Genomic DNA, 23,602 nt, shown 5'->3' on the forward strand with positions numbered 1-23,602 from the left:
AGAGCCACATAGACCCAAAGAACAGAAGAACTACATATGAAAGTAGCTAAAAGCTGAGGAGAAAAAGGTGGCTAATTAGCTGAAGGATAGGAGAGACATCTGGAAGAGCTCTATGGGTGCAGGCAGCTGGTCCTCTGCCCTACGAAGATGGCCTCTAATTTCAGTGACATCGTCAAGCAGGGCTATGTACGAATGCGGAGTCGGAAGCTTGGGGTTAGTGTGTTTTATCTACATTAATGGAATGTTACTTGGAGTCTTGCTACTACACTGCCTGGCCTAAAAATCTCCTTGGATTTAACGTAGCAAATAGGTAGAAGCTTCCTGATGGATCATTTCTGCTTGTATGATTAGCTACCAATTGATTCAATGAGTAGCAAGTAGCTTTTTATTTCTTAAGCAACCATGTTAAACAAACACATCCTATGGTTGTGAAACAGTCTAGTGTTTAAGAAAAGTAAAATCTTTCAGATACATCAAGCAGAGAAAACTTAAAGCAACAGTGCCTAAGTCTAGTCCTCAAGAGGTGTGTTGAAGCTCTTAAGGACTTGGGCACTGAACTAAGGAGATGGTAGAAACTACTGAAATTGGGTTAAAATTGGGACTTGAATTGATTCATGGATACAAGCGACCAAAATGACCTTCCTTCGTAAAGCAGGTGGACTCTGCCTAAGAGATGGGGTATGGAGCTTGGTAGGTATTGAAAGGAGTCTGCTGGAGTGGTTTGGGCATTCAAGGAGAATGTTCCCAGATGCCCAGACCTCAGATATCCAAGGTTTTCTGGGCATATCCCTGTGAGGATTTGGTTTTCTGTATGTTAATTTAGTTCCTGTGTTGTCTTGTCTGCTCTTGATTGCTCCCAGCTGTGTCTCGTGTTCCCTCATTAGCCCTTGTGTATTTAATCCCACCTGTGTTAGCTGCTCCTTGTCGTGTCTATTTTGTCTTACCTGTTTGTCTTGCTGACTACCGGTTGCTACCAGAGTTAGAGTTAATGTCATTGCTCACCTTGTTAATTGTTTCCTTCATTAAAAACCATTATTCTCACTACAACCTGTGTCTACTGCCGTCTAATCTGGCTTACAACTCCACAACTCATGACAGAAGGATCCAAATAAGACTATGATGAGGTTCATGGAAAAGAGAAGAAGCAACTTCACAACATGTACCCAGAAGGAATAGAAAGTTTACAACAAGCTGTAAGAGAATTTATAGACACTGTGGCAAAACCATGCTCCATCTCCAGATGCTTTGGTGTAGCCACAAACTGTTTTGGTTCTACAATACTGGTCTCCGCGTGTCCCCTTCATGAACTTGACAGAGTTGTTGGAAGAGGCGGAGTGACATCACCAGGCAGCTTTAGCTGTCATGGCCGGCGAACCACTTCCTGCCAAGCCAGACATTCCCATCCTTTGCTCTTTGTCCATTTCCACAGCTCCAGTCCCCTCTCATTCTCCAGCACCATCCCCAGCCATTCTGCCAGCCACAGTACCCCTGGTCTTGGGGTTTCAACCAGCTCGACTGTCACCTAGTTGACAGATAGCATGGCTGATGGTGTGGCCGGTTTCCAGACTCCAGGCTGCCCAGCTGTCTCCAGAGCCTTCTGCTGTTCCCCGGTCCTCTGAACTCCTCACTGGCCTTTGCCCACCTGAGCTTCGTCTTGGTCTCAAGGCGCCAGCCCAAGAAAGCTCTCTTCTTGCCGTAAAGCAGAAGAGAGCTTTACGGCAAGCTCTTCTGCCCACAGAGACTGCGGCAGAAGCCTCTGTGCAGTCTCTGCGCAGTCTCTCTGCGCAGAGACAGAGAGACTGCTCTCCTTCCGCCGTCACAGTCTGCTCGCCTCCGGCAACAGTAATTGGGTCAGGTGCTCCGTCCAAACCCTCCAATGAGTTTCTCAGCATTCCGTTCGAGCATCCGTGTGCTCCAACTGAGACCCCCAGTGAATCTCTCAGCGCTCCTTCCGAGCGTCCTTGTGCTCTGATTGAGACCCCCAGTGATTGTTCCTGTGCTTCAACCGAGACCCCCAGTGAATGTTCCTGTGCTCTTTGCAAGACCCCCAGTGATTCTCCCCAAGCCGCCCTCCTAGTCCCCGAGCCACCAGAGCTGCCGGCAAGCCTCCCCGAGCCGCCAGAGCGAAGCCTCCTGGGACCTAAGCACATACCTGTTCCATTGCTTCTCCGCGGCTCCAGCTGCCCCCAGGGCCGACCACCTCTGCCTCTTCGTGGGTCCAACCAGCCCCAGGGCCGACTGCCTCCACCTCTTCATGGGTGCATGCAGTGTCCAGACCATCCACCGCAGCTTCCTCATGGGATTCGCCTCTTGCACCATTGCCGCCTGCCGGATCCTCCACAATGGGTCCGTCTCCTGCGCGTTGCTGGCATCCAGACTCGCTACCGTGGGTCCACCTTCTACATCGCCGTTGTCCACTGGACATTTCACGGCCCTGTTTTGTTTTGGACTGAGTTTATTTTGTTTTGTTTTCCTTGTGTTTTTCCTTGGACTCTGGCCCCCCGTCCAGCACCCCTCCGCCCACCTTAGTTGGGTTGTTTTTGTTTTTGGACTTTTAAGGCGTCTAGTAGCTGCCCTTGAGGAACCAAATACTGTGAGGATTTGGTTTTCTGTGTGTCCAGAGTCCAGAGTTCCTGTGTTCTCTCGTCTGTGCTTGATTGCTTTCAGCTGTGTCTCATGTTCCCTCATTACCCCTTATGTATTTAATCCCACCTGTGTTCCCTGCTCCTTGTAGGGAACACAAGCACATTTTTTATAGTCACTGGTGGACTAAACAAAAGCTTCTGAGGTTGTGATTCCTTTTTTTGCATTTGTGACTATCTGTGTGGGTGTCCCTGCATATTACAGATTTATCGGCGCTGCTGGCTTGTGTTTAAGAAGTCATCAAGCAAAGGACCTCGTCGTCTTGAGAAATACCCTGATGAAAAAGCTGCTTACATCAGAGCATGTCCCAAAGTAAGTTTGTGTTTTTGTAAAGAAGAGCAGGTATATTTTCTGTAGGGGAAAATGAATAAAGTGATCACCATCGTGTGTATGCACACATCCACACCCACTGACAGATGAGAAGAACCAACCTTCACATGTAAGCGGGACTCTTACTTCTACAAATCTCAGCAAGAATCCTTCTTTCTAGTTCTTTCTTCGTTAAGACGTAGGTTGACTGTCAGAGTTTATGATCATCATGTCTCCTTCACCTTACCCTTTCTTACCGCTTCATACATCTTTGGTTCTTAAGAACCAGAGATGTGTATGTATTCAGTGACTTTCCTCAATCAGATGATGAGGAAAGATGTAATGTAATTAATAATCAGTCTTAACAATATAACACCTATCCGCCAATACTATTTCTCTAATGGTTAATTAGAGAAATAGCCTCTTTGTGACTTCTCTGATTAATTTTTGTCATGGAGCAGATATTATTTGCTCATAAAACATTTTTTAATGTTTTTTGCAGGGCATATGTAAAGAGAAAAAAAAGTAACATTTGGAAACATATTTAATTTACTCTGCTCCTCGTATTATTTTATTTGAGGAAGATGATTGATAGTGTTTTTTTGGCAACAAGTTCATTAATGTTTGTATTAACTTGAGTTGTGAAGAAAGTACTTTGGAGGTGCACATCAGTAAGATTGCTTCTTCATGCTGCCTTGTTCATCTTCTCACCAATAAAACACAGTGCTCACACACATAGGTACGATCAAACATGCAGAGACACCAATGTATTTATGAACATACACTGCCTGGCCAAAAAAAAGTTGCCACCTGGATTTAGCTAAGCAAATAGGTACAAGCCTCCTATTGGATAAGTACTGCATAGGCTATTATCTTTCAGCTGGCAACAAGTTATTTAACCCCAGCTGATGCAATGAGTAACTCCTCATTTCTTAAAAAACCATGGCAAAAGACACTTCCTGTGGTCGTGGAAAAGACGTTAGTCTGTTTAAGAAGGGTCAAATCATTGGCATGCATCAAGCAGAGAAAACATCTAAGGAGATTGCAGAAACTACTAGAATTGGGTTAAGAACTGTCCAACGCATCATTAAAAACTGGAAGGATGGTGGGGAACCATCGTCTTCCAGGAAGAGATGTGGTCGGAAAAAAATCCTGAATGATCGTGATCGGCGATTACTTAAACGTTTGGTCAAATCAAATCAAAGAAAAACAATAGCAGAACTCAGGAGTATGTTTAATTGTGAACGCAAAAGCATTTCCACATGCACAATGCAAAGGGAACTCAAAGGGTTGGGATTGAACAGCTGTGTAGCCGTAAGAAAACCTCTAATCAGTAAGGCTAACCAGAAAAAAAGGCTTCAGTTTGCTAGGGAGCATAAAGATTAGACTCTGGAGGAATGGAAGAGGGTCATGTGGTCTGATGAGTCCAGATTTACCCTGTTCCAGAGTGATGGGCGCATCAGGGTAAGAAGAGAGGCAGGTGAAGTGATGCACCCATCATGCCTAGTGCCTACTGTACAAGCCTGTGGGGGCAGTGCTATGATCTGGGGTTGCTGCAGTTGGTCAGGTCTAGGTTCAGCAACATTGTGTGCCCAAAGAATGAGGTCAGCTGACTACCTGAATATACTGAATGACCAGGTTATTCCATCAATGGATTTTGTCTTCCTAAATGGAACGAGCATATTCCAAGATGACAATGCCAGGATTCATCAGGCTCACATTGTGAAAGAATGGTTCAGGGAGCATGAGACATCTTTTTCACACATGGATTGGCCACCACAGAGTCCAGACCTTAACCCCATTGAGAATCTTTGTGATGTGCTGGAGAAGGCTTTGCGCAGTGGTCAGACTCTCCCATCATCAATACAAGATCTTGGTGAAAGATTAATGCAACACTGGAGGGAACTAAATCTTGTGACACTGCAGAAGCTTATTGAAACAATGCCACAGCGAATGCGGGCTGTAATCAAAGCTAAAGGCGGTCCAACAAAATATTAGAGAGTGTGACCATTTTTTGGTGGCGACTTTTTTTGGCCAGGCAGTGTATTAAACTGTGAAGGACACATGGGATCGGTTTCAGAAAGCGGGATTAAGAAATTCTAAATAGAATCCAGCTACTGGTGGTATCAACTTAGTAGTTTGTGCTTAATGAGAATAACATAAAAAAGAACTGAATAGTTTTACTCAACATCCCCAGCTGGGCATCGAACTCCAGTGTCCCACATGACAGGTGGAGACACTCATTACTCTGCTAACAAAGACCACATTATGATTTTGTGAGGGATTATAACACCAGCCTCATGGACACCTCTGCTTTACAGAAACAATTTGTATTGCATTATTATTCCCTTTGGCATTAAAACAAATAATTTTTCTTATTTATGTCATACTAGCAATGTGCTGGGTGTAATTTTATTGAGATAAACTTTTGACTTTGAGCTATGTACAGCCCGCAGAGATAAGGTATGGACATGATAAACATTTGACCTGAAAACAAAGTACCACATCTGCTGAGATAATACCTACAGCACAAGTGTCTCTGATTTAGTGAGACGTCTATGCTGATCGAATCAGCACCTCAATAAAAGGTGCTGATTCTTGCTAAAGATTTCTTAGCAAGAGCAGGAAGCATAAAGGGAGTCTGGAGAATATGGTTTCTAGCAAAAACTCTTAGAATTTTTGGCTCTCTAGTCCCATAAAATTTAAACTAACTTCTTAAATAATGTTAGTGATCTTCTATCTGTGACCTTCTATTTGGACTGTTTAATAATTGTGAAAGATTTAAGCATTCATGCTGACAACCCCCAAGATGAAGTGGCAAAAGACTGATACACTTCAAAATTTTGGTTGACTCAATGTGTCAACATATCAATACATGTATGATTATTTTTCGTTTGGCTAAATATTAGTAATCTTTGTGAGCATCTATAAGTTCTATTTATTGCTTTGGAGCATATTTCTTCATTATATAAGCATTTTCGCTGTTCTCAATCTTGTTTGGATGACGGTTACAATATAACAAAAATAATCTTGGAGTAGAATAAAGCACATGCCATTTTCATTTTTGACGTTGGCGGGAGTTATTAACCTTTTTTTAAATATACTTCTGCATCTGTTTGCTCTGCTTTATCTCCAAGTTCACCTTTTATTGTGAATAGCTGTTATGTATAGCGCTGCTGTCTCAATTGTTCTGTTTTTATGGAGACTTTGGGTGTTGCTCTGTTATGGGTTTGTTGTCTGATATGGGGTTTGGGTGGTCCAACTCAGCTCTTTATTGTTATTTATTTTTTGTATTGTGTTTTTTATTTTCTTAAATGGTAGGACCAGGCACATCTCCTTTGCTTATTGTGGGGGGTGTCCTAAATTGTGTCATTGACCCAGTGTTAGATCGATCCAAAAACCTTGGAAAAAGTTTCTTTTTCTAAGGTGCATAATTCCTACTCCAGAATTGATTATTTTTTATTGATCAGATTATCAATTTATATGTAGTTTCTTCTGATTATTTGAGTATGATGATTACAGACTACGCACCATTAGTATTATATATTCAGTTGACTTCCCACAAGCCGACCTCCATGGCAGTTTAATTCTCTTCTAGCTGCAGATCAAGAATTTTGCAACTTTATTTCTAATGTAATTGATGAGTTCCTGGTGTTTAATAAGAATGACTGTATTTCTCATTCTTTGTTATGGGAGACACTAAAGTCTCAGAGGACAGATAATTTACTACACATCCCTTTCTAATAAAAGACACAACTCAACTGAATTGGCAATTATTTATTTATTATTTACTGTTTACTGAATTATTTACGTAATTCTCACGTAATTCTTTCAGTTTGGTGATGACAACTTACTTTTTTTGTGTTGAATTAACTTAAAAGTTTCAAATCTTTAACTTAAAGGAACTTTTCACTTTGACTTTACTTGAAACAATTAAGTTCAAAGCCGCATTTGTATCCTATGACTGACATCGTGACACAAGCTTCACCAGGGACAGATCCACCAGGGAGTTGTAGTGGCACAGGAGATAAGCACAACCCACATAAGTAGACCCTAGTCCTCGTCATGGTCGTTGCAGGTTCAATTCCCGGCCTGATGACCTTCGCCATATGTCTTCCCCCTCTTTTATTACCCACTTTCCTGTCTAACTACTCTCAAATAAAGGCCGCCTGAGCCAAAAAAGATCCTTTAATAGTTTACTTTTTAATTTGAAGTAAATTAAATGATTTGTGTAAGACTGACTTAAATTTATCAAGACAAACCAACTTAATAAATTAAGTTGGATAACTTAATTGAATTACTTGTTACCAATTGAATCAATTCAATTAAGTTGGTTCAACTATTTTCCTTTTTCAGTGCATGACCAGAAGCCAAATAGCCAAATGCTCATGTCAGTAGGTCTGTCACAATAAGCAATAAATCAATTAATTGCATGATGATGTGACAGGCCCGACCACGTCGATAATAAATATATACTGCTCAAAAAAATAAAGGGAACACTTAAACAACACAATATAACTCCAAGTACATCAAACTTCTGTGAAACCAAACTGTCCACTTAGGAAGCAACACTGATTGACAATCAATTTCACCTGCTGTTGTGTAAATGGAACTTTGTACAGAACAAAGTATTCAATGAGAATATTTCTTTCATTCAGATCTAGGATGTGTTATTTGAGTGTTCCCTTTATTTCTTTGAGCAGTGTATTAAATGTATAAGAAGAAGCTTATATGTAATAGATGTATAAGCTGTAACCTAAGAGTAACCAGGTTTAAGTCTTACTGTGTATTGGCCTACAGCATAAAATTAAAATAAAATACATTAAAATTTGAGCTATGAATATAACCAATACTTCAGCAATTTACTTTGTTTTTAATTTAGTCAACATATGTTCCCTTTGCTTCTTTTATTTAGGTGACAGAAATTAGTAACGTCAAGAACATCACCCGGTTACCTCGAGATACCAAGCGACAGGCAGTAGCCATTGTGTTTACAGATGATTCCTCACGCACCTTCACCTGTGAATCAGGTAAGCAAACTTACACTATCAAACATTCACGTACTTCAGCTCAGCTGCCGGACATCGCTGCTGAGATGTCCCAGGAACAGGCTTGTGTCAATTTAAGACGGAGTAGATCAGATGTGAAGTGCTGTGTGTCTTAGAGCTGGAGGCAGAGGACTGGCTCAAAATGCTGTCTATCGAGTGTCTTGGTATTCGACTGAATGACATCAGTATGGGAGAACCTGACCTGCTGGCTGCTGGAGTACAGTGTGAACACACAGGTACTTTACACACACACACACACACACACACACACACGCACACACACACACACACGTATTGTTGAGACATACAGCCTTAGAGGGAGGTTTCAGTCCACAGCAGAACTCTTCGGATATTCATTTTGATAAAATGTCTTCCCTTAGAAAATATTGTTTCCTTTTTATCCTGACATTCTATGTCTTGTTAGAGCGCTTCAATGTGTTCCTCCTTCCCTGTCCAAACCTGGATATCTACGGGGAGTGCATGATGCAGATAACCCATGAGAACATATACCTGTGGGACATCCACAACCCTCGCACCAAGCTGATTACCTGGCCCCTCTGCTCTCTCCGGCGCTATGGACGTGATGCCACTCGCTTCACTTTTGAAGCTGGACGGTGAGACCTGGAAGGGCTGACATTAGCAAAAAGTAGGCGAGATATACTATTACTGAACTTATCCATATAATCACAGTTTCCAAACTATATGTTAGAGTAGAGATACTGAAATTATTTTGTAGGCACGGCCCATTATTTTAGCACTTTAAAAGTGTGTGTTGTAGTACATATGAGATTTCTGCGGTATGCATGCACTACTCACTGATCTGGGCATCCATAAACACAGAATTCTAACTACTTGACTTTTAAGAAAAGGATATTGAACCCTTGAGTTACACTTTATAATGTTTGCTTAGCTAATGCAAAAGATCAAAGATTAAAGCCAAGATTAAAATAAAAGACAAGTGACACTTTTATATCATTACACATTTTGGAACATTTTCAGATTTCAACAAAGGGGATTTAAATTCTGTTTAATCACCAGAAAAGGTACAAGCTATTGTGCAACAATTTGATTTATTTTACTAAAATTTAATTTGAAAAAAAAAAAAAGGAGATGGAAACACATCTGTCAAATAAGTTCTCATGTAGTGAATTTTTCCATTCACTTGTGGGCAGTGATGGCATAGTTACTGTACTTTGGAAAAGTAACTTTAATCGGATTACTGATTATTCTTTGAAAAAGTAACTCTGTTAGATTACTGACTACTTGATTTGGAAAGTAACTTTTTAGTTACTTTCAGCAGCTGCTAACAACAACACTGTGAAAATTACATTGATCTTTGCCAATACTTAATTGTAAGTTATTTTATAATGGTAACATCAACAATGTGTCTCCACTTATAAGGTTGGACTGAAGGGGAGATTTTTTAATGATTACAGTACAAAAAAAAAAGTTAGTAATTTGTGCATGTTTTTGTGTGTTCCACTATTGTCTGGAAAACTCTAAGAAGGATTTAAATGGTGATGGGAAAATCTGAACAACATCCGTCATTTTTATTGATTAGAATTCACACACCTGCTACTTTGTGCAAACCTGAATTGATTGCCAACTTTACTCCCAGGCTTCATTTGTAGAGGTAACTGAATCAATTAGTAACATTTAAAATAATACTTTAAAAAAAATCCAATCTGCGTATACTCTGACATCTCACTATCTGGGAGCTGACAGCACGTTGAAGGGCTATGGAGACTTTGGAGCGCATCTGATGCAGAATGAGTGCATCCTCCTTTGCTTAGAGAATCTTGTCAATTTCTGATCACTTCAATTTGCAGCTTGTAATTCCAGTCTCCAGTATGGGTGCAGAGTGTGGATTCAGCCTCCAGGTCAATATCAAAACCCTGAAACATTTCATTACACACAACAGAATGCAGGATCCATGTCCATGTTCATAATTTAATTGACAAGTGTGAGCTACATGCATCCATCTGCCAGATGTGTGATTACACAATGTGTATTCCAGCTTGATGAATATTAATTGAATCAAATGAAAATGAAATGCATTTGAACATAATTATTTTAATTAAAGGTGTACCATTCCTAGGCCTGTCGCGATAAACGATAAATCAATTAATCGTACGATAAATTAAAACTATCGACGTCATTTCAATTTTCGCCATTATCGTCTCTTCCGGCCTTTTTCTCTTTCTGTTAATGACAATGAATGAAAAAGGGCTCTGCTCCGGTGTTCTCCACTGACTCCTCCCTTCCTAATTTCCTGTAAAGCCCAGCGCACACTACAGGATCTTAGAGCTGTCGGCGGATTGTCGGCCCATTTTCAAAACCTGAGACCACATATTAGCTGACAGAAATCCTAGGTATAAAGGTTCGATCGGGTTCGGTCCTGCCGTGTGGTGTCCAACAATGGGCACAAAATAATGGCTACAAGTCCAGTGAACTAATTTTAAAACCAGGCATTAATCAATGCTTTACTACAATCTACGGAGCCCTCTAGGGGACATGGGGAATTTTTTTTCTTTTGCGTTCCCTCGCAATACTTTTGCGTTACCTCGCAAAACTTTTGCGTTCCCTCGCAAAACTTTTGCGTTACCTCGCAATACTGTACTGGTCAGTTATGCAGCATAATTGAATACTGCAAACCTTTCTTACGGTGGGCGCCGTACTTTATGCTTTAATATAAGGTTATGTGAGGTTTTTCCATGAATGTTAGTATCTTTTTGTGAAATATCTGAAGTTTTATATCTTTCTTTAGGATAGAAAGGCACCACAAACCTACGATATAAACAGAAACCTTCCGTAAGTAGGAAAGAAATAAAAATACATTATAATTTGGACTATTTCTGAGTTATTATCGCGGGTAATAAATCATCTGACAGTTTTGATTGTGTCTCTGTTGTGTTCGTAGTCTGAATGGTTTAAAGAGCTGCTTTCAGTGCCGCTCCATCTTCGCCTTAACAGACATAAACATGCAGTAATAAATCGATTTTCAATCAGTGTTTTGCACCAAACAGTTTTTACTGTTAACAAGTTTTTATTATTAAAAACACGACAAACTAATGATGGTAAAGGGCCGCACTGGGTTAACTCGGGGAATCTCATCTGTCCGTTTATCAATCAACTCCAAACCTTTTCTTTGTTCTGTCACAATTATCGATTTATTCCATTTTGATGATCAGGTTCCAAACTTTGCAAGGACTGACCGCCCCGCTCATCTGCTTCCTAATACACACAAAGCCAGTATCCTTCCCATTCATACCTGGTGACGTCACGCCCACATCGACACACCCACCACACAAGTGTCAAAGCCGCTGCTCCTGTCATATCAATAATTACTTATTTCATTCATATGGCTCTTACAGAGCCTCAGTGAAAACTTGTTTATTATTATTAACTGTTTGGTGCAAAACACTGATTGAAAATCGATTTATTACTGCATGTTTATGTCTGTTAAGGCTGAGATGGAGCGGCACTGAAAGCAGCTCTTTAAACCATTCAGACTACGAACACAACAGAGACACAATCAAAACTGTCAGATGATTTATTACCGGCGATAATAACTCAGAAATAGTCCAAATTATAATGTATTTTTATTTCTTTCCTACTTACGGAAGGTTTCTGTTTATATCGTAGGTTTGTGGTGCCTTTCTATCCTAAAGAAAGATATAAAACTTCAGATATTTCACAAAAAGATAAAATTCATGGAAATACCTCACATAACCTTATATTAAAGCATAAAGTACGGCGCCCACCGTAGGAAAGGCTTGCAGTATTCAATTATGCTGCATAACTGACCAGTACAGTATTGCGAGGTAACGCAAAAGTTTTGCGAGGGAACGCAAAAGGTTTTGCGAGGGAACGCAAAAGTTTTGCGAGGGAACGCAAAAGTATTGCGAGGTAACGCAAAAGTTTTGCGAGGGAACGCAAAAGTTTTGCGAGGTAACGCAAAAGTATTGCGAGGTAACGCAAAAGTTTTGCGAGGGAACGCAAAAGAAAAAAAATTCCCCATGTCCCTTAGAGGGCTCCGTAACAATCTACCTGCAATGCATGTGGCTAGTGTCAGCGTAAAGTCCTGACTGAATGAAAATCATTATAACCTATTTACGTCACGTTAACGAAGAACAGCTGAAAAGTTACCGGGTTTATCAACTGCGGTAGCAATTTCGCTCCAACTCCTCCTCTTGTCATTTCTATATTCTTTGCATGTTCAATAAACATTAATGTTGTTTCCACATATCATCTCCAATGTCCGCTGGACTTCGGGTTGCGCCGTGTCAGCTGTTTGGGATTCCCCGACGTAATTTCCCCTGAGAAAGCACTGAGGGAATCCGAGCTTTCTGATTTTCCATTTAAATTTAATTATTACTGAAGGGCAACATAATATACAGACTTCATAATCTGCAGTCTTTAGGTTGAATGCAGTATTTATTTCCACTTTGGCTTTATGTTCTTTAGTTTTTATCAAGTACATTTTTTGTTAATGGAGACTGAGAATCCATTTTGTTTTTGTTTTTGGTTGTTTTGTTTATTTTGTTTATCAGTTCCAGTGTTTAGTGTTCTTTTGAAAATAAAGTGTATCTATCTTTGGCAGGAAATCACATGCATTATTACGTCATTTCCATTACATCAGTGTAAAAAGGTCTTCAAACAATATTATCGTTTATCGCAATAATTTTTTGAGACAATTAATCGCTCAGCAAAATTTGCTATCGTGACAGGCCTAACCATTCCATTCCAGTTTTATTTTCTAAAGCACTTTAAAATCAGCACAGTTGACCAAAGTGCTGTAAAATATAAATAGAACAACAGTAACTGTAAAAAACAACATTTCTTTCTGGCTGCTAGCTAAGCTTGAAGAAAGGATTTAAAAACATGAGCAGACTCTGTTTGACTAGGTAAAACATTCCACAGTTTGGGGGCAGCAACTGAGAATGAGCAGATACTGCTCAACTTCCTCTTCAGTGACTCCTCATGCACTAACAGAACTAATCTTGCTAGTGCAACTGAGGGAACATACGGCTGAAGCAGATCAGACAGATACAGTGGGGTAAGGCCATGGAGGCATTTGAAAACAGACAGAAGAATTTTAAAATCTTATCTTAAAATTTATTGGAAGCCAGTGAAGAGATGCTAAAACAAGAGTAATGTGCTGTCAAATTTTAGTACCGGTTAAGAGCCGAGCAGCAGCATTTAAAACCAACTGGAGTCTAGAAAGTGATTTGTGACTGAGGCCAACATAAAGTGTAGTAGAGTAATCTTAATGAATTGTGATAAAAGCATGAATTAATCTTTCAAAGTGATGCAGAAAAAAAAGGTTTTTGGCTTTTTTGCTAGTTGTCTCAGGTTGGAAAAATGGATTTGACAACTGAGCCTTAAATTTGACACGTGTGTCAAATCCAGCCTTTGTTGCAGGTTTGTTGCAACAGCTGTCACATAGTGAATAAAGAGGCCAAGTGAACATGAGGTTTTGAGCTGTTGCTAGACCTAAACAATAGAACTATCTATTTGTCTTTAAAATGCAAAAAACTACAAGACATAAAATTTCAACAAATGATTGACAGAGCATGGATTTCTTTGGATCAGTGGGACATAAATTTGGATATAGTTGGTATAAAAATGAAAAGCAATGCCATATTTCCTAAGAATGGCACCCAGTGGAAGCAGGTAGAGTGAAAAGAGAAGAAGTCCAAGAATAGATCCCTGTGGTACTCCATACTTGAGAGGCGCTGGAGAAAACCTGCTGTGTGAACGTAGCCAAAGTCAGAGGTCTTCCAATCCATCCCTCACAGCCGGTGTCCTGCAACTTTAACAAGTCTCTGCTTTAATAAAGTTCAGTCAGGTAATGAAGTCATCAGTAGGACTCTGGAGAATTTGACTGCATAGGCTACTGAGGAGGTGATTCAGCCATTTGCTTCAGGTGTGTTGGTCCAGGGACTGATCTATATTTGCATAACTTTGCTTTTCTTATTTTATTGTTACCAGTAACTTAATTTATCCTGCAGTCATGCCAAATGAGGTGTATGGCCCTGACATTGACTCAGTGTCGTGATGTGATGTAGCAGTGGACCCAAACGCAGCAGGCAGTAGACGTAGAAATAAATGGATGTTTTAATGAAGAAAATTAACCAACAAAAAATCCAAAATCCAAGGGTACAAGAAAATCCAAAAACAAAACAAACACGAGGGAACAAAAGGTAATCCAGGAAGGGAAGCATGGGTAGTGACAAGATGGACTGGCAAGTTGTGACTGGGATAGAGGAGCTTAAATACTGGGAGGTAGTAAATGGAACAATGGCCTAGCTAGATGAGAGGAGTGATTGCAGGTGTGAGTAATTGGCACAGGAGCTGACTGACGGGCGGGGAGAAGGTGGCACAGGGAAACTAAGGAGATCTGCTGGGAACACAAAAGAGAGGAAACGGGAAACTGAAAAATACTATTAATACAAAAGACACTAAGAGTAAGGAAAACCTGATGAACTAGGAGAGAAGGATATGAGGGAAACCATAACCGAACCTAAATAGAAACATGGCTGATCTAACAACAATAAAAACTAAGGAACATAGAGTTAGAGAAACTAGGAGATCTAAACAAAGAAAAGAAACTAGAATTACTAAAGAAAGACTAACCAAACCAAAAGAGACCAAATAAGAATTAGTAATACTATTGGGAAAGGTAGAAGGACTAAAGAAATAACCTAACTAGAATTACTAAAGGAAGATATACATAGATTCGGACATGGAAGAATAACTGAACTGATAAAATTAATAAATAAACATTACTCAAACGTGACTCAAACAAGGACAGAACTTGAGGTAACTAAAGAATAAACCTAGAAACACTATAAAGGACTGAAAATAAGGAAAGCAATAAGAGAATTCTTATTTCACTAAATACCTCTAATAATAATAATAATAATAATAATAATAATAATAATATCCAAAGGACCAGGAATGGCTAAACTAAAGTTGAACTAAAACATGAAGCTAAATAAAATGAGAAGCAAAACCAACCCAAAAACCCAGAGTCCTGACACTCAGAGCTTATCAGAAGAACAGCTTAATGAATTGATGAATTCTGGACTAAAACGCATTAATCAAACTGCATTAGCTTAAAGTCAATCGGCTTCGTAGGCAGTGTTGGAGACAGACGAGAAGTCATGCTGATCAAGACTCCAGACATCAGCTCCATTTGCAGTTGATGTCAGAATCTCTGAGTGAAGTTAGTCCAGCTGCTTCAGTCAGAAGGTCAGCAGATCTACCTGAGGTAATTTAAGATGAAGCCAGACCTCATCAGGTTAGGATATGGATTACTTTGTTTATTTATTTTTCTTTCTTTTTTTTAAGATTACAAAAAAATCTTTAAAGTAACAGACATCTTCACCACATCAATTCTTTTCTTCAAATAACAAATGTTCATCAGCTAGTTTATTTATAGGTAAAACACCTGCTGTTTATTTTTGCATTATTTTATTCATGGTTTTATCAGCTTTGATTCACTATTTTATTATCTTCTGTTTTCCATTGTAATAAATTAATCACAAACCATTTTTGAGAGATATTGTAATGGGACATTCAAATGTAGTTGTATATGTAAATACTTTGAAAGAAAAAATACCATAAGATGTACAAACTGTATCTTTTTGAATTTTCCACCATGTATGAATTTAGAATTCCTCGGTGAAACTGAACTCCCATCCTGTGCTTAGTTTGTAGATTAATGAGCTAATTATTACCTCTCTGGAATATATATTTTTAATAATTTTCTAAATCTCTTCGTATGATCAAGTAGTGACACAACAAGTTGTGAACTAATCATTTGGCCAAAACACTACACAATGAAAAGAAATGCAACAATCAACAACAACAACAAAACCTACACCAAGAAATATGTAATTTGGGAAAGAAAAGTGTAGGGAATTTGCCTTGAAACCACAGAACACAACAATATGTCATTTTCAAGAGCTAAAAGTACCAATCATGGATTGTGGAATGTTTTAAATATGTAACTTGCAAAAACAATTATGAAAAATTTCATATTTTTCATAATTGTTCTGAATTCTTTCATTTTTTCTGAAATGACTGCTAAATTTCCAGTACATCAGTTAGTGCGGTTTTATAACCTGGTATAATACAGCAGTGTCTTTGTGTGAAGGATGTGTGATAGTGGTGAAGGCCTCTACACCTTCCAGACCAAAGAGGGGGAGCAGATTTACCAGAGGGTCCACTCCTCTACACTGGCCATCGCTGAGCAGCACAAAAAGGTTCTGCTGGAGTTAGAGAAAAACAGAAGGGTAAGAACCTGGCTGACACACACGCACACACACCATCATGTCTCCCTGTCTTTGTGGGGACTTTCCATTGATTACCATTAATTTCTAAAGCCTAACCCTTACCCTACCCCATGCATACATACATACCTAACCCTAAGCCTAACCAAAACTCAGTTGACACCTTAGTCTTAAAACTAACCCATCCATCCATTGTCTTCCGTTTATCCAGGGTCGGGTCGCGGGGATAGCAGCTTAAGAAGTTAAACTTAAAGCTAACCCCTAACCCAAAAACAGCAGGACTTGAGTTTCTGTGGTGCACATAATAAGCTGGCAAGACATCCAGCACAGAGAAAATCAAACAAGAATACAAAATGTAAAGTTGTGTGGAGTTCATTAATTTTTGTCTCTGTGCACCACCCAGGTTCGTTAACCAGTTTCAGGAAAAGACCCAGAATTGCTTAGTGTAACTTACCTTGAGAAATAATGAAATTTGGTTATATATAATAGGCTTTAGTGCTGAAAAATGATCAAATGTTACAAGCCACACATGTCATATAAATGGAACAGATACAGAGTTACTTTCACCGTCCAGCTCTGGGCCACACTCAGCTCACCTTATGGATGTAACCAAGTGAGGTAAAGATTGTAGCGAGTTTAGCTTTCTATTTTTCTCTGCAATCTGTACCCTCAATGAAGGGTAGTCTAATCAGATTCAGTCTGTTTACAGATGACTGGCGGCAGTCACACATAAGCATGGCTATGCAAGCTGCAGCGGTGCATGTAAGCAAATAGAAGAAGATAAGATAGCGGAAAACACAGAATCCATAATGTGCTGATCTACTTATTATAATCTTTTATCGTCTACCTGCTTCTTTTCAAACAGATAATTGCATGTCAATTGGGCACGATAATTTGTGTTATTTGTATTTTTTCTTGTTTTTACTTTTTGTCTGTTCGAAATAAATAGAGGAGCCATCAATTTACCCTGTCGAGGAAGGAAAGAAAGTAAAGGGCAGAAGTTTATTAGACTGTAAAAAGCATAGCTCACTGCACAATGCAGCCACCATCTGCTCCGTGCCTATCAGTCACACATCCCAGCTTATATGCACTTGACTCATTCTGATGTTACAACAAGTGATAAATGGAACTGGGAGATGTTAAAAATCTCTTTTGTTGTCTAAACAAAATAGCTGCAAAATCTTAATTAAAATAATATGCCTGGTTTAATTTCGGGCGTGGGCCCGTGATTAAGGTTAATTAGTCAGTTTGGATTGAGCTTGGATGCCATGCCCATGGGCTTGGGCTGTGTTAGGATATTTTTGGCCTGATCTAAACTTTAGTGTACGTGTGTCTGTATCTGGAACAGATACAGACATGAAGTATTAAGCTGGTCTGGATGAGTAGGCTGGAATTTAAACTGGATTTAAGTCAGGTTTATTTTATGATACATCTAGAAATATAGGAGAGTATAAAGTTGCTTCTTCTGTTTGTGAGGAGTGACTGCTGTGGAGACCAAACCATCCATGTAATGCACGAGGTCTCATTAAAAGTTATAAAGAATGTTGTAGTTTATGAATTTCATCTTGATTTCTTGTGATGTTATGTGCATTTGACATCTAGATGTTGTCTAAGGACTCAGAGGTTGGCTCCTACCCATGTACCCCAACTGCCATCCTACCCCGGTCTGCATATTGGCACCACATCACTGGAAACCAGACTGAGATGGATCCTGGAAGTGGTAGCTCACATTCAACTCTTTCAGTTTAATATTTGATCAATTGTGAATGGTATGGCATAAAAACATGAGCTGCTTTGTAACAACTCTATTCCCACTCTTTTGAAGCTGATGGTGTTGAAGAGGAACTGCTGTCCAGCCATCTGCCAGCTAAGGGCCACATCACGTTGCCCCTAAATACACAAGCACAGTCCCTGGCGCATATTCATACACTTGTGCCATCACACTTTCCTACATTACCAGGACAGTGACACTCACGTGCATATTTATACATGCACACATAGAGGAGAACTTGGATATGTGCAAGTATATTGAAACGTACAGTGAGGACACTTATCTTTCTTGTTTCGAATGCTGCAGTTTGATACTGTTGCATTGTTCTGTAAAGGACATGTGACCAACTGCAGATGGACTCAAATGGGCTTCCTTCCATGACTGTAATTCAACAGTCAGCTAATGTAGACATTCAGCTCTGCCTGGGGATTTGTAAAAGTTTCTATGACTTCCTGTGAAATGTGGTAATGTTCTGTAACCACCAAGTTTGTTTTAAAGACTCAATCAAAAATTGTAACAATTTTAGACACTCATCTTTTCTCTGGGCTATACTCAAGGTCTCTTGAAAAACAAACCAAGTGAGTAGCACTGTAACAGAATTTGCATCCTACAACTATGTAAAGTAAAACAAAAAAGCATTTTGTTTTCCTTCTTCAGTTATTTCAGTATCTGTAACTTTGGGAAGCTGTAGCACAGTTGTAAATGTAGACAGCTTGCAGTTAGAACAGTTTGAGTTTCATTCTAGCTTCCTCCCCATGCCACCGGTCAGTGTGTCTTTGAGCCAAGCACTTAATCCCAAATTGCTAACGATCTATGTATGAGTGTGTACATGTTTGAAAGGACAACTGAGTGAATCTTGTAATCTAAAAATGCTTTGAATTGTCAGTAAATCTAGAGAAGCACTGAGAAATTTCAAGTCAGTTATTTAAGCTGTCTCTGGAGCTGCTTTTTATTCCTTTTAAAGCTGACTTTCAAGTTTAGCTGCTAAGTATATAAAATCTAACAGGATGTTGTTTAAACTGTGCAAATAATTTTTCAACAATTGGCACATTAGTGTAGTCGAGGTCTCAATGAGAGAACAAATTTTCCTTAAAGAAGAGAAATCTGGGACATGTGGACATTTGTAAGACATGTCCCACATAGATTGCATAAAGCATATTTAGGCTTTAATGTCAAAATAAAAGCCTAAATAGCTGCAGATTATAGCTGCATGCCTTGATCTAGAAGTCAGTTATTTTTATTGAAGTATAATGAAATTCTAACTTTTGCTCCTTTTTCATAGTTTGTAATGTGTGTATATGTTGGAGCTGCCTTGGATCAGATGGATTAGATGTTCAAAATGGGTTTCATGGAATTTTCTTAAGCCTGTCTTGTTAGATGGAATAATGCAGTGACCAAGGCTGCAAGGTGCCTTACTAGCACCAAATAGAATGTGCTACTCCTGGAAAGGTAAGATTAGTTTTCTAATTCGGAAGATCCCTAGTTTTTCTACTTCTGGACTGATACCTTTGATTTTGCCCAAAATAATGTGACCTTTCAGAAGGAAAATCTGTTTACTGACACTTGAAGCAGGTTTTGAAGTAGGGGATGATGCTGTCACTAGAATATTTTTTTATATGTGCAAAAATTGTAAATAGTCTTTGTAAGAGCTGTGTCTTGTGCTGAATTTATACAACACTGTCATTATTTCAAGACTAATTTATGATGATAATGACTTGTGAGCATACTTTGTAGAACAGACATTGGCTCTGGTGACTGAAAAGCCAACCACCCACACATATTAAAATTTGTAAGCCAACGTCAAGCAAAAGCTTAAGGTAAATACTGTAGGTCCATAATGAAATCATCTACTTATAGCAACATAAAGCATGAAAAATTTTGAATTCATTTATTTTCATGTGGAAATATTGGAAAGGCCAGCAGGTAGTGAAAGGTTGACTTTACCAACATGTGCAACACCAACAAACTCCAAGTAGATATCCAAGATTGTTGGTTTATTCAGTCTAAACTATTGGCTGACAGTTCAAAATGATAACATTTTACCTGCTCAGAATCCATGAAACTTCAGGCTCATGTGAATGAAAACTGGATTGTTTAGAGTTAAAGATTCAAAACAAAAACCTGAAATAGTCATACAAAGCAGTTCTACATTATGCATGAGATGTTTACATTTTCTTCTTTGTTTTTCTTGACTGTTATTCTTAACTACAGGTGAGCACAGAAAAAATTACCTGCTGCAAACATGCAGGATTGTAAAAGGAAATATGCCCGTTTACTGTCAGGAAAACATCCTTCTTTACACATGAACTCAACACTTATTGAAATTGGGATGTTGTATATAAGTCACTTTTCTGTTGAGAGCACTGTCAAGTCATGCAGTGGGTCTGCTTTAGGCTAATACAGGGCATGACTATTCTGTTGTGTTTTGCCACTGATTGTTGAAAGGACATTTAAGATTTTAGGAACAAACTGACTATCTACACAGAACAAACTGTAAAATAGGATTTAGCTGGAATTATACTGAAATTCCTGTCTAACTTCCACTCCATGGCATAAACAAAAGAGGGCTAAGCATTTTTCTGTTTGTTTACACAATGTTGATTGTGAATTGTTCATTTTTTGTGTACTTATGGTCTACTATTATATATGATGCCTTCTTTATGTACCCTTTTACGTGAGTCTATTTACTCTAAAATGTTTATGTTTCATGTTTGAAAATAACAGTGTTTTTGCATGAAAGAGTGTGACACAATATTTCAACATATGTTTATGAAAATGCAGACAGAACCTAGCTTGCACCTTGTGCAAGCAGATGGTATTCTGTCCACACTTTGCCAGCATGAATCTGCACCTGTTTGGACAATAAGAATACATTCACCTGAGTGTCTTGTGCCTGCACTTTCCCATGTGCTTTGTGGCAGTAGATTAATCACTGCCACACAATGTGTTTGCTTGCTTTCCTGGAGGAAATAACTGTAGCAGAAAGCTACAGTGTTTTATAAATCTAGAAACAAATGTTTGCTGATTTTGTTAGACTGAAATTGATGTAAATTGTTTTGTAACACCAATATACAGTTTAGGGCAGTCCAGTCTGGCTATGACTGAATCGCCTGGACAAGCAAGGGCTTGAATGAGGTTCAAGAAACATTGAAGTCTGTCAGTGAAGAAATGCGAATACTTTGACAAAGAAATGTAGACCTTCAGTCTGCCTTGTTTCACTACTTATCAAAGTCAGTTACTGCATCAAACGTCAAACTACAGGACTAATTAAGAACCTATGTGTGTTTCAGCTTCTTGATGTAGCTAAGTACTTATTGGCTAAGTACTTAGCCAATAAGTACTTAGCCTTATTGGTACTTATTGGCCAATAAGCCAATAAGTACTTATTGGTTAGTTAATTAATTAATTAATTAGTAATTAAGTTGGCTAAGTACCCAACAGTACTTATTGGCTAAGTACTGTTAGCCAATAACCAAAAACTGAGCCACTGTCATTCCTTATTAGTGTCACAATAGCTATCTTACATTATGAAACAGAAACACAATCAAGAGCACCACAAAATTTCATGTATTTGATCATTAAACAAATTAGGAGTCCCAATTTTGGCAAAAAAAAAAAATTACTTTGACATTTCATACCAAAATACTTCCAGAAATTTCTCCTCCTTTTCCCACCCCCAAATAACAATGGATAACTGTCCATTGTTGGAAAAATGGACAGTTATCCATTTTCAATGAAAAATGTCATTGACAAGACTTTGTTTCTGTAAATACATAAAAACTGTGATTATTGCTAAAATAACTAGGAAACAGTCATTAATCTGAGTCGAACTGATGGATAGTGATAGAAGACATATGTTGACTGCTAATGCCACTTTGTAAAACAGCCTTTGGGCCACTGAAGCTGCATTTACCTGCTGATGATGATGATTTAAAGATTTAATTGAACAAATATGCTGAAAAGCAGAATAGAAAGAGACTGCAGTGCCAGTTGTCCTTCAGGCTAAAAGCAAAGCTATAGCATGTGTTAGTCTGTTTTCTTATTATCACCTCTCACTCCTGACTGTGACCTCCCTGCAGACTGATGAAAATTAGATGTAACCTATCACACTGTTTATGCTAGATGCACGTTTTGGTGAAAAATAAAGTCTTACCTGCTTACTCAGTGGTGGAAGCTTTCTGTCAGTGAGCTGTGCCACTGCTTTCTGTCACTTGTCACTATTTTTTTCTGTAGGATGTAAAGTGTCTTACCACTGAGTACATTTGTGAGCAAACGGCCTTTAAAAAAACACCTTGTCACTCTCTTGGAACTCCTTCAAACTTTTACTGAAAATACTGTCACATGAAATAACTAACAATGTAGCAGCACTAATGTTGCTGTGGTAATATAGTGAGTTGAGAAAAAGTTTTAAAAAAAAGAGTAAAACATAACCTAAATAAATACACCCCCTACTTTTGAATTAGCCTTAATTTCTGTCTTCTTACATGACATAGCACAACATGACATAACTATTAATAGGAACATACTAACAGGTGTCATGAAGTTTCATTTGGTAAATAATGACACTTTTAATGATAAGTTGCTTTAAAAGTTGGATGACAGGTGTTATGTTAGTCTTGTGCTTGTCTGATTATAATAAAGTGTTACCAAAATGGTAATATATTGAAAACACAATGTAATTAGTTTCACCTGTAAAGTGTGTAGTAATTGATCCTTCTATGTTCTGGTAGCCTGATATGTTTGCAGTACTGCAGTGTGTATGAAGCATGTAATATACAAAGTGGCAAAGCAGATCAATAAAAGACATTAAGTAACTGAAAAGTGTACTTCATTAGCAATTATAATAAACCAAAAGTGTAATTGTAGCATACTGTAATCACACTACTAGTATATAAAATATGTAATGCCAATATACTTAAAATACATTCTAAGTATATTTTAAATGTAATTCAATAACAAAAATAGTACACTCAAAATATACTAATCAAGCATGTTTATATTACATACAAAGCAATATACTTAAAGTACACTAAGTGTAACATAAGTTGTCCAAAAAAAGTACGTTGAAGTACATTTAGTACACTTTAAATTGTGCTATATTACAATTTAAATACTATTAAAGTACACTAAGCACAAAATTTGTTGTTACAAAATGTCACACTTTAAGTTAACTAATCCTAAGTGAACTTGAAGTATACTCATGATTAGTCTTATTTAAAGTATGCTCAAGTACGTTAAAAGTTAACATACTTAGTATATTAATTTTTCACCAGAGAGTGGAACACGTTTTATTGTTCTACTGCTATTGAGAGAAGAGAGCTAGTTAATCTACAGGACACACTGCACCTGGACATAGTTTAAAATGTTATTTTTTGCTAAGGAACCTTAGAAAGACTAAATTAATAGAAAAATGGATTTTAAGAATGTATTTTTTCTTGTATGTAGTATCCATGTAACAATTTAGTATCCCAATTCACACTCCATTCCAGTTGGTGGCAGTAATTCCCCAAAACATTGTCGGCCAATCGCCA

General features: G+C 38.4%; 1 protein-coding gene across 2 annotated transcripts; it reads left to right on the forward strand.

Moving 5' to 3' along the window:
* Window positions 1–60: 60 nt before the first annotated feature.
* dok4 (docking protein 4) lies at window positions 61–22,477 on the forward strand. 2 transcript variants are annotated; one of them, XM_028014902.1, is made up of 8 exons: window positions 61–213; window positions 2,848–2,955; window positions 7,868–7,982; window positions 8,102–8,236; window positions 8,425–8,614; window positions 16,165–16,303; window positions 17,903–18,020; window positions 18,126–22,477. In XM_028014902.1, exons 1-8 carry the CDS (start codon window positions 148–150, stop codon window positions 18,266–18,268), a joined length of 1,014 nt encoding a protein of 337 aa, XP_027870703.1. In that variant the 5' UTR covers window positions 61–147; the 3' UTR covers window positions 18,269–22,477. The 2 variants fall into 2 exon arrangements, with proteins under 2 accessions (XP_027870703.1, XP_027870705.1); XM_028014904.1 differs by having other exon boundaries at window positions 8,117–8,236.
* Window positions 22,478–23,602: the final 1,125 nt, after the last annotated feature.

The sequence above is a fragment of the Xiphophorus couchianus genome, chromosome 4 (genome assembly GCF_001444195.1).
Source record: "Xiphophorus couchianus chromosome 4, X_couchianus-1.0, whole genome shotgun sequence".
NCBI classification, from domain to species: domain Eukaryota; kingdom Metazoa; phylum Chordata; class Actinopteri; order Cyprinodontiformes; family Poeciliidae; genus Xiphophorus; species Xiphophorus couchianus.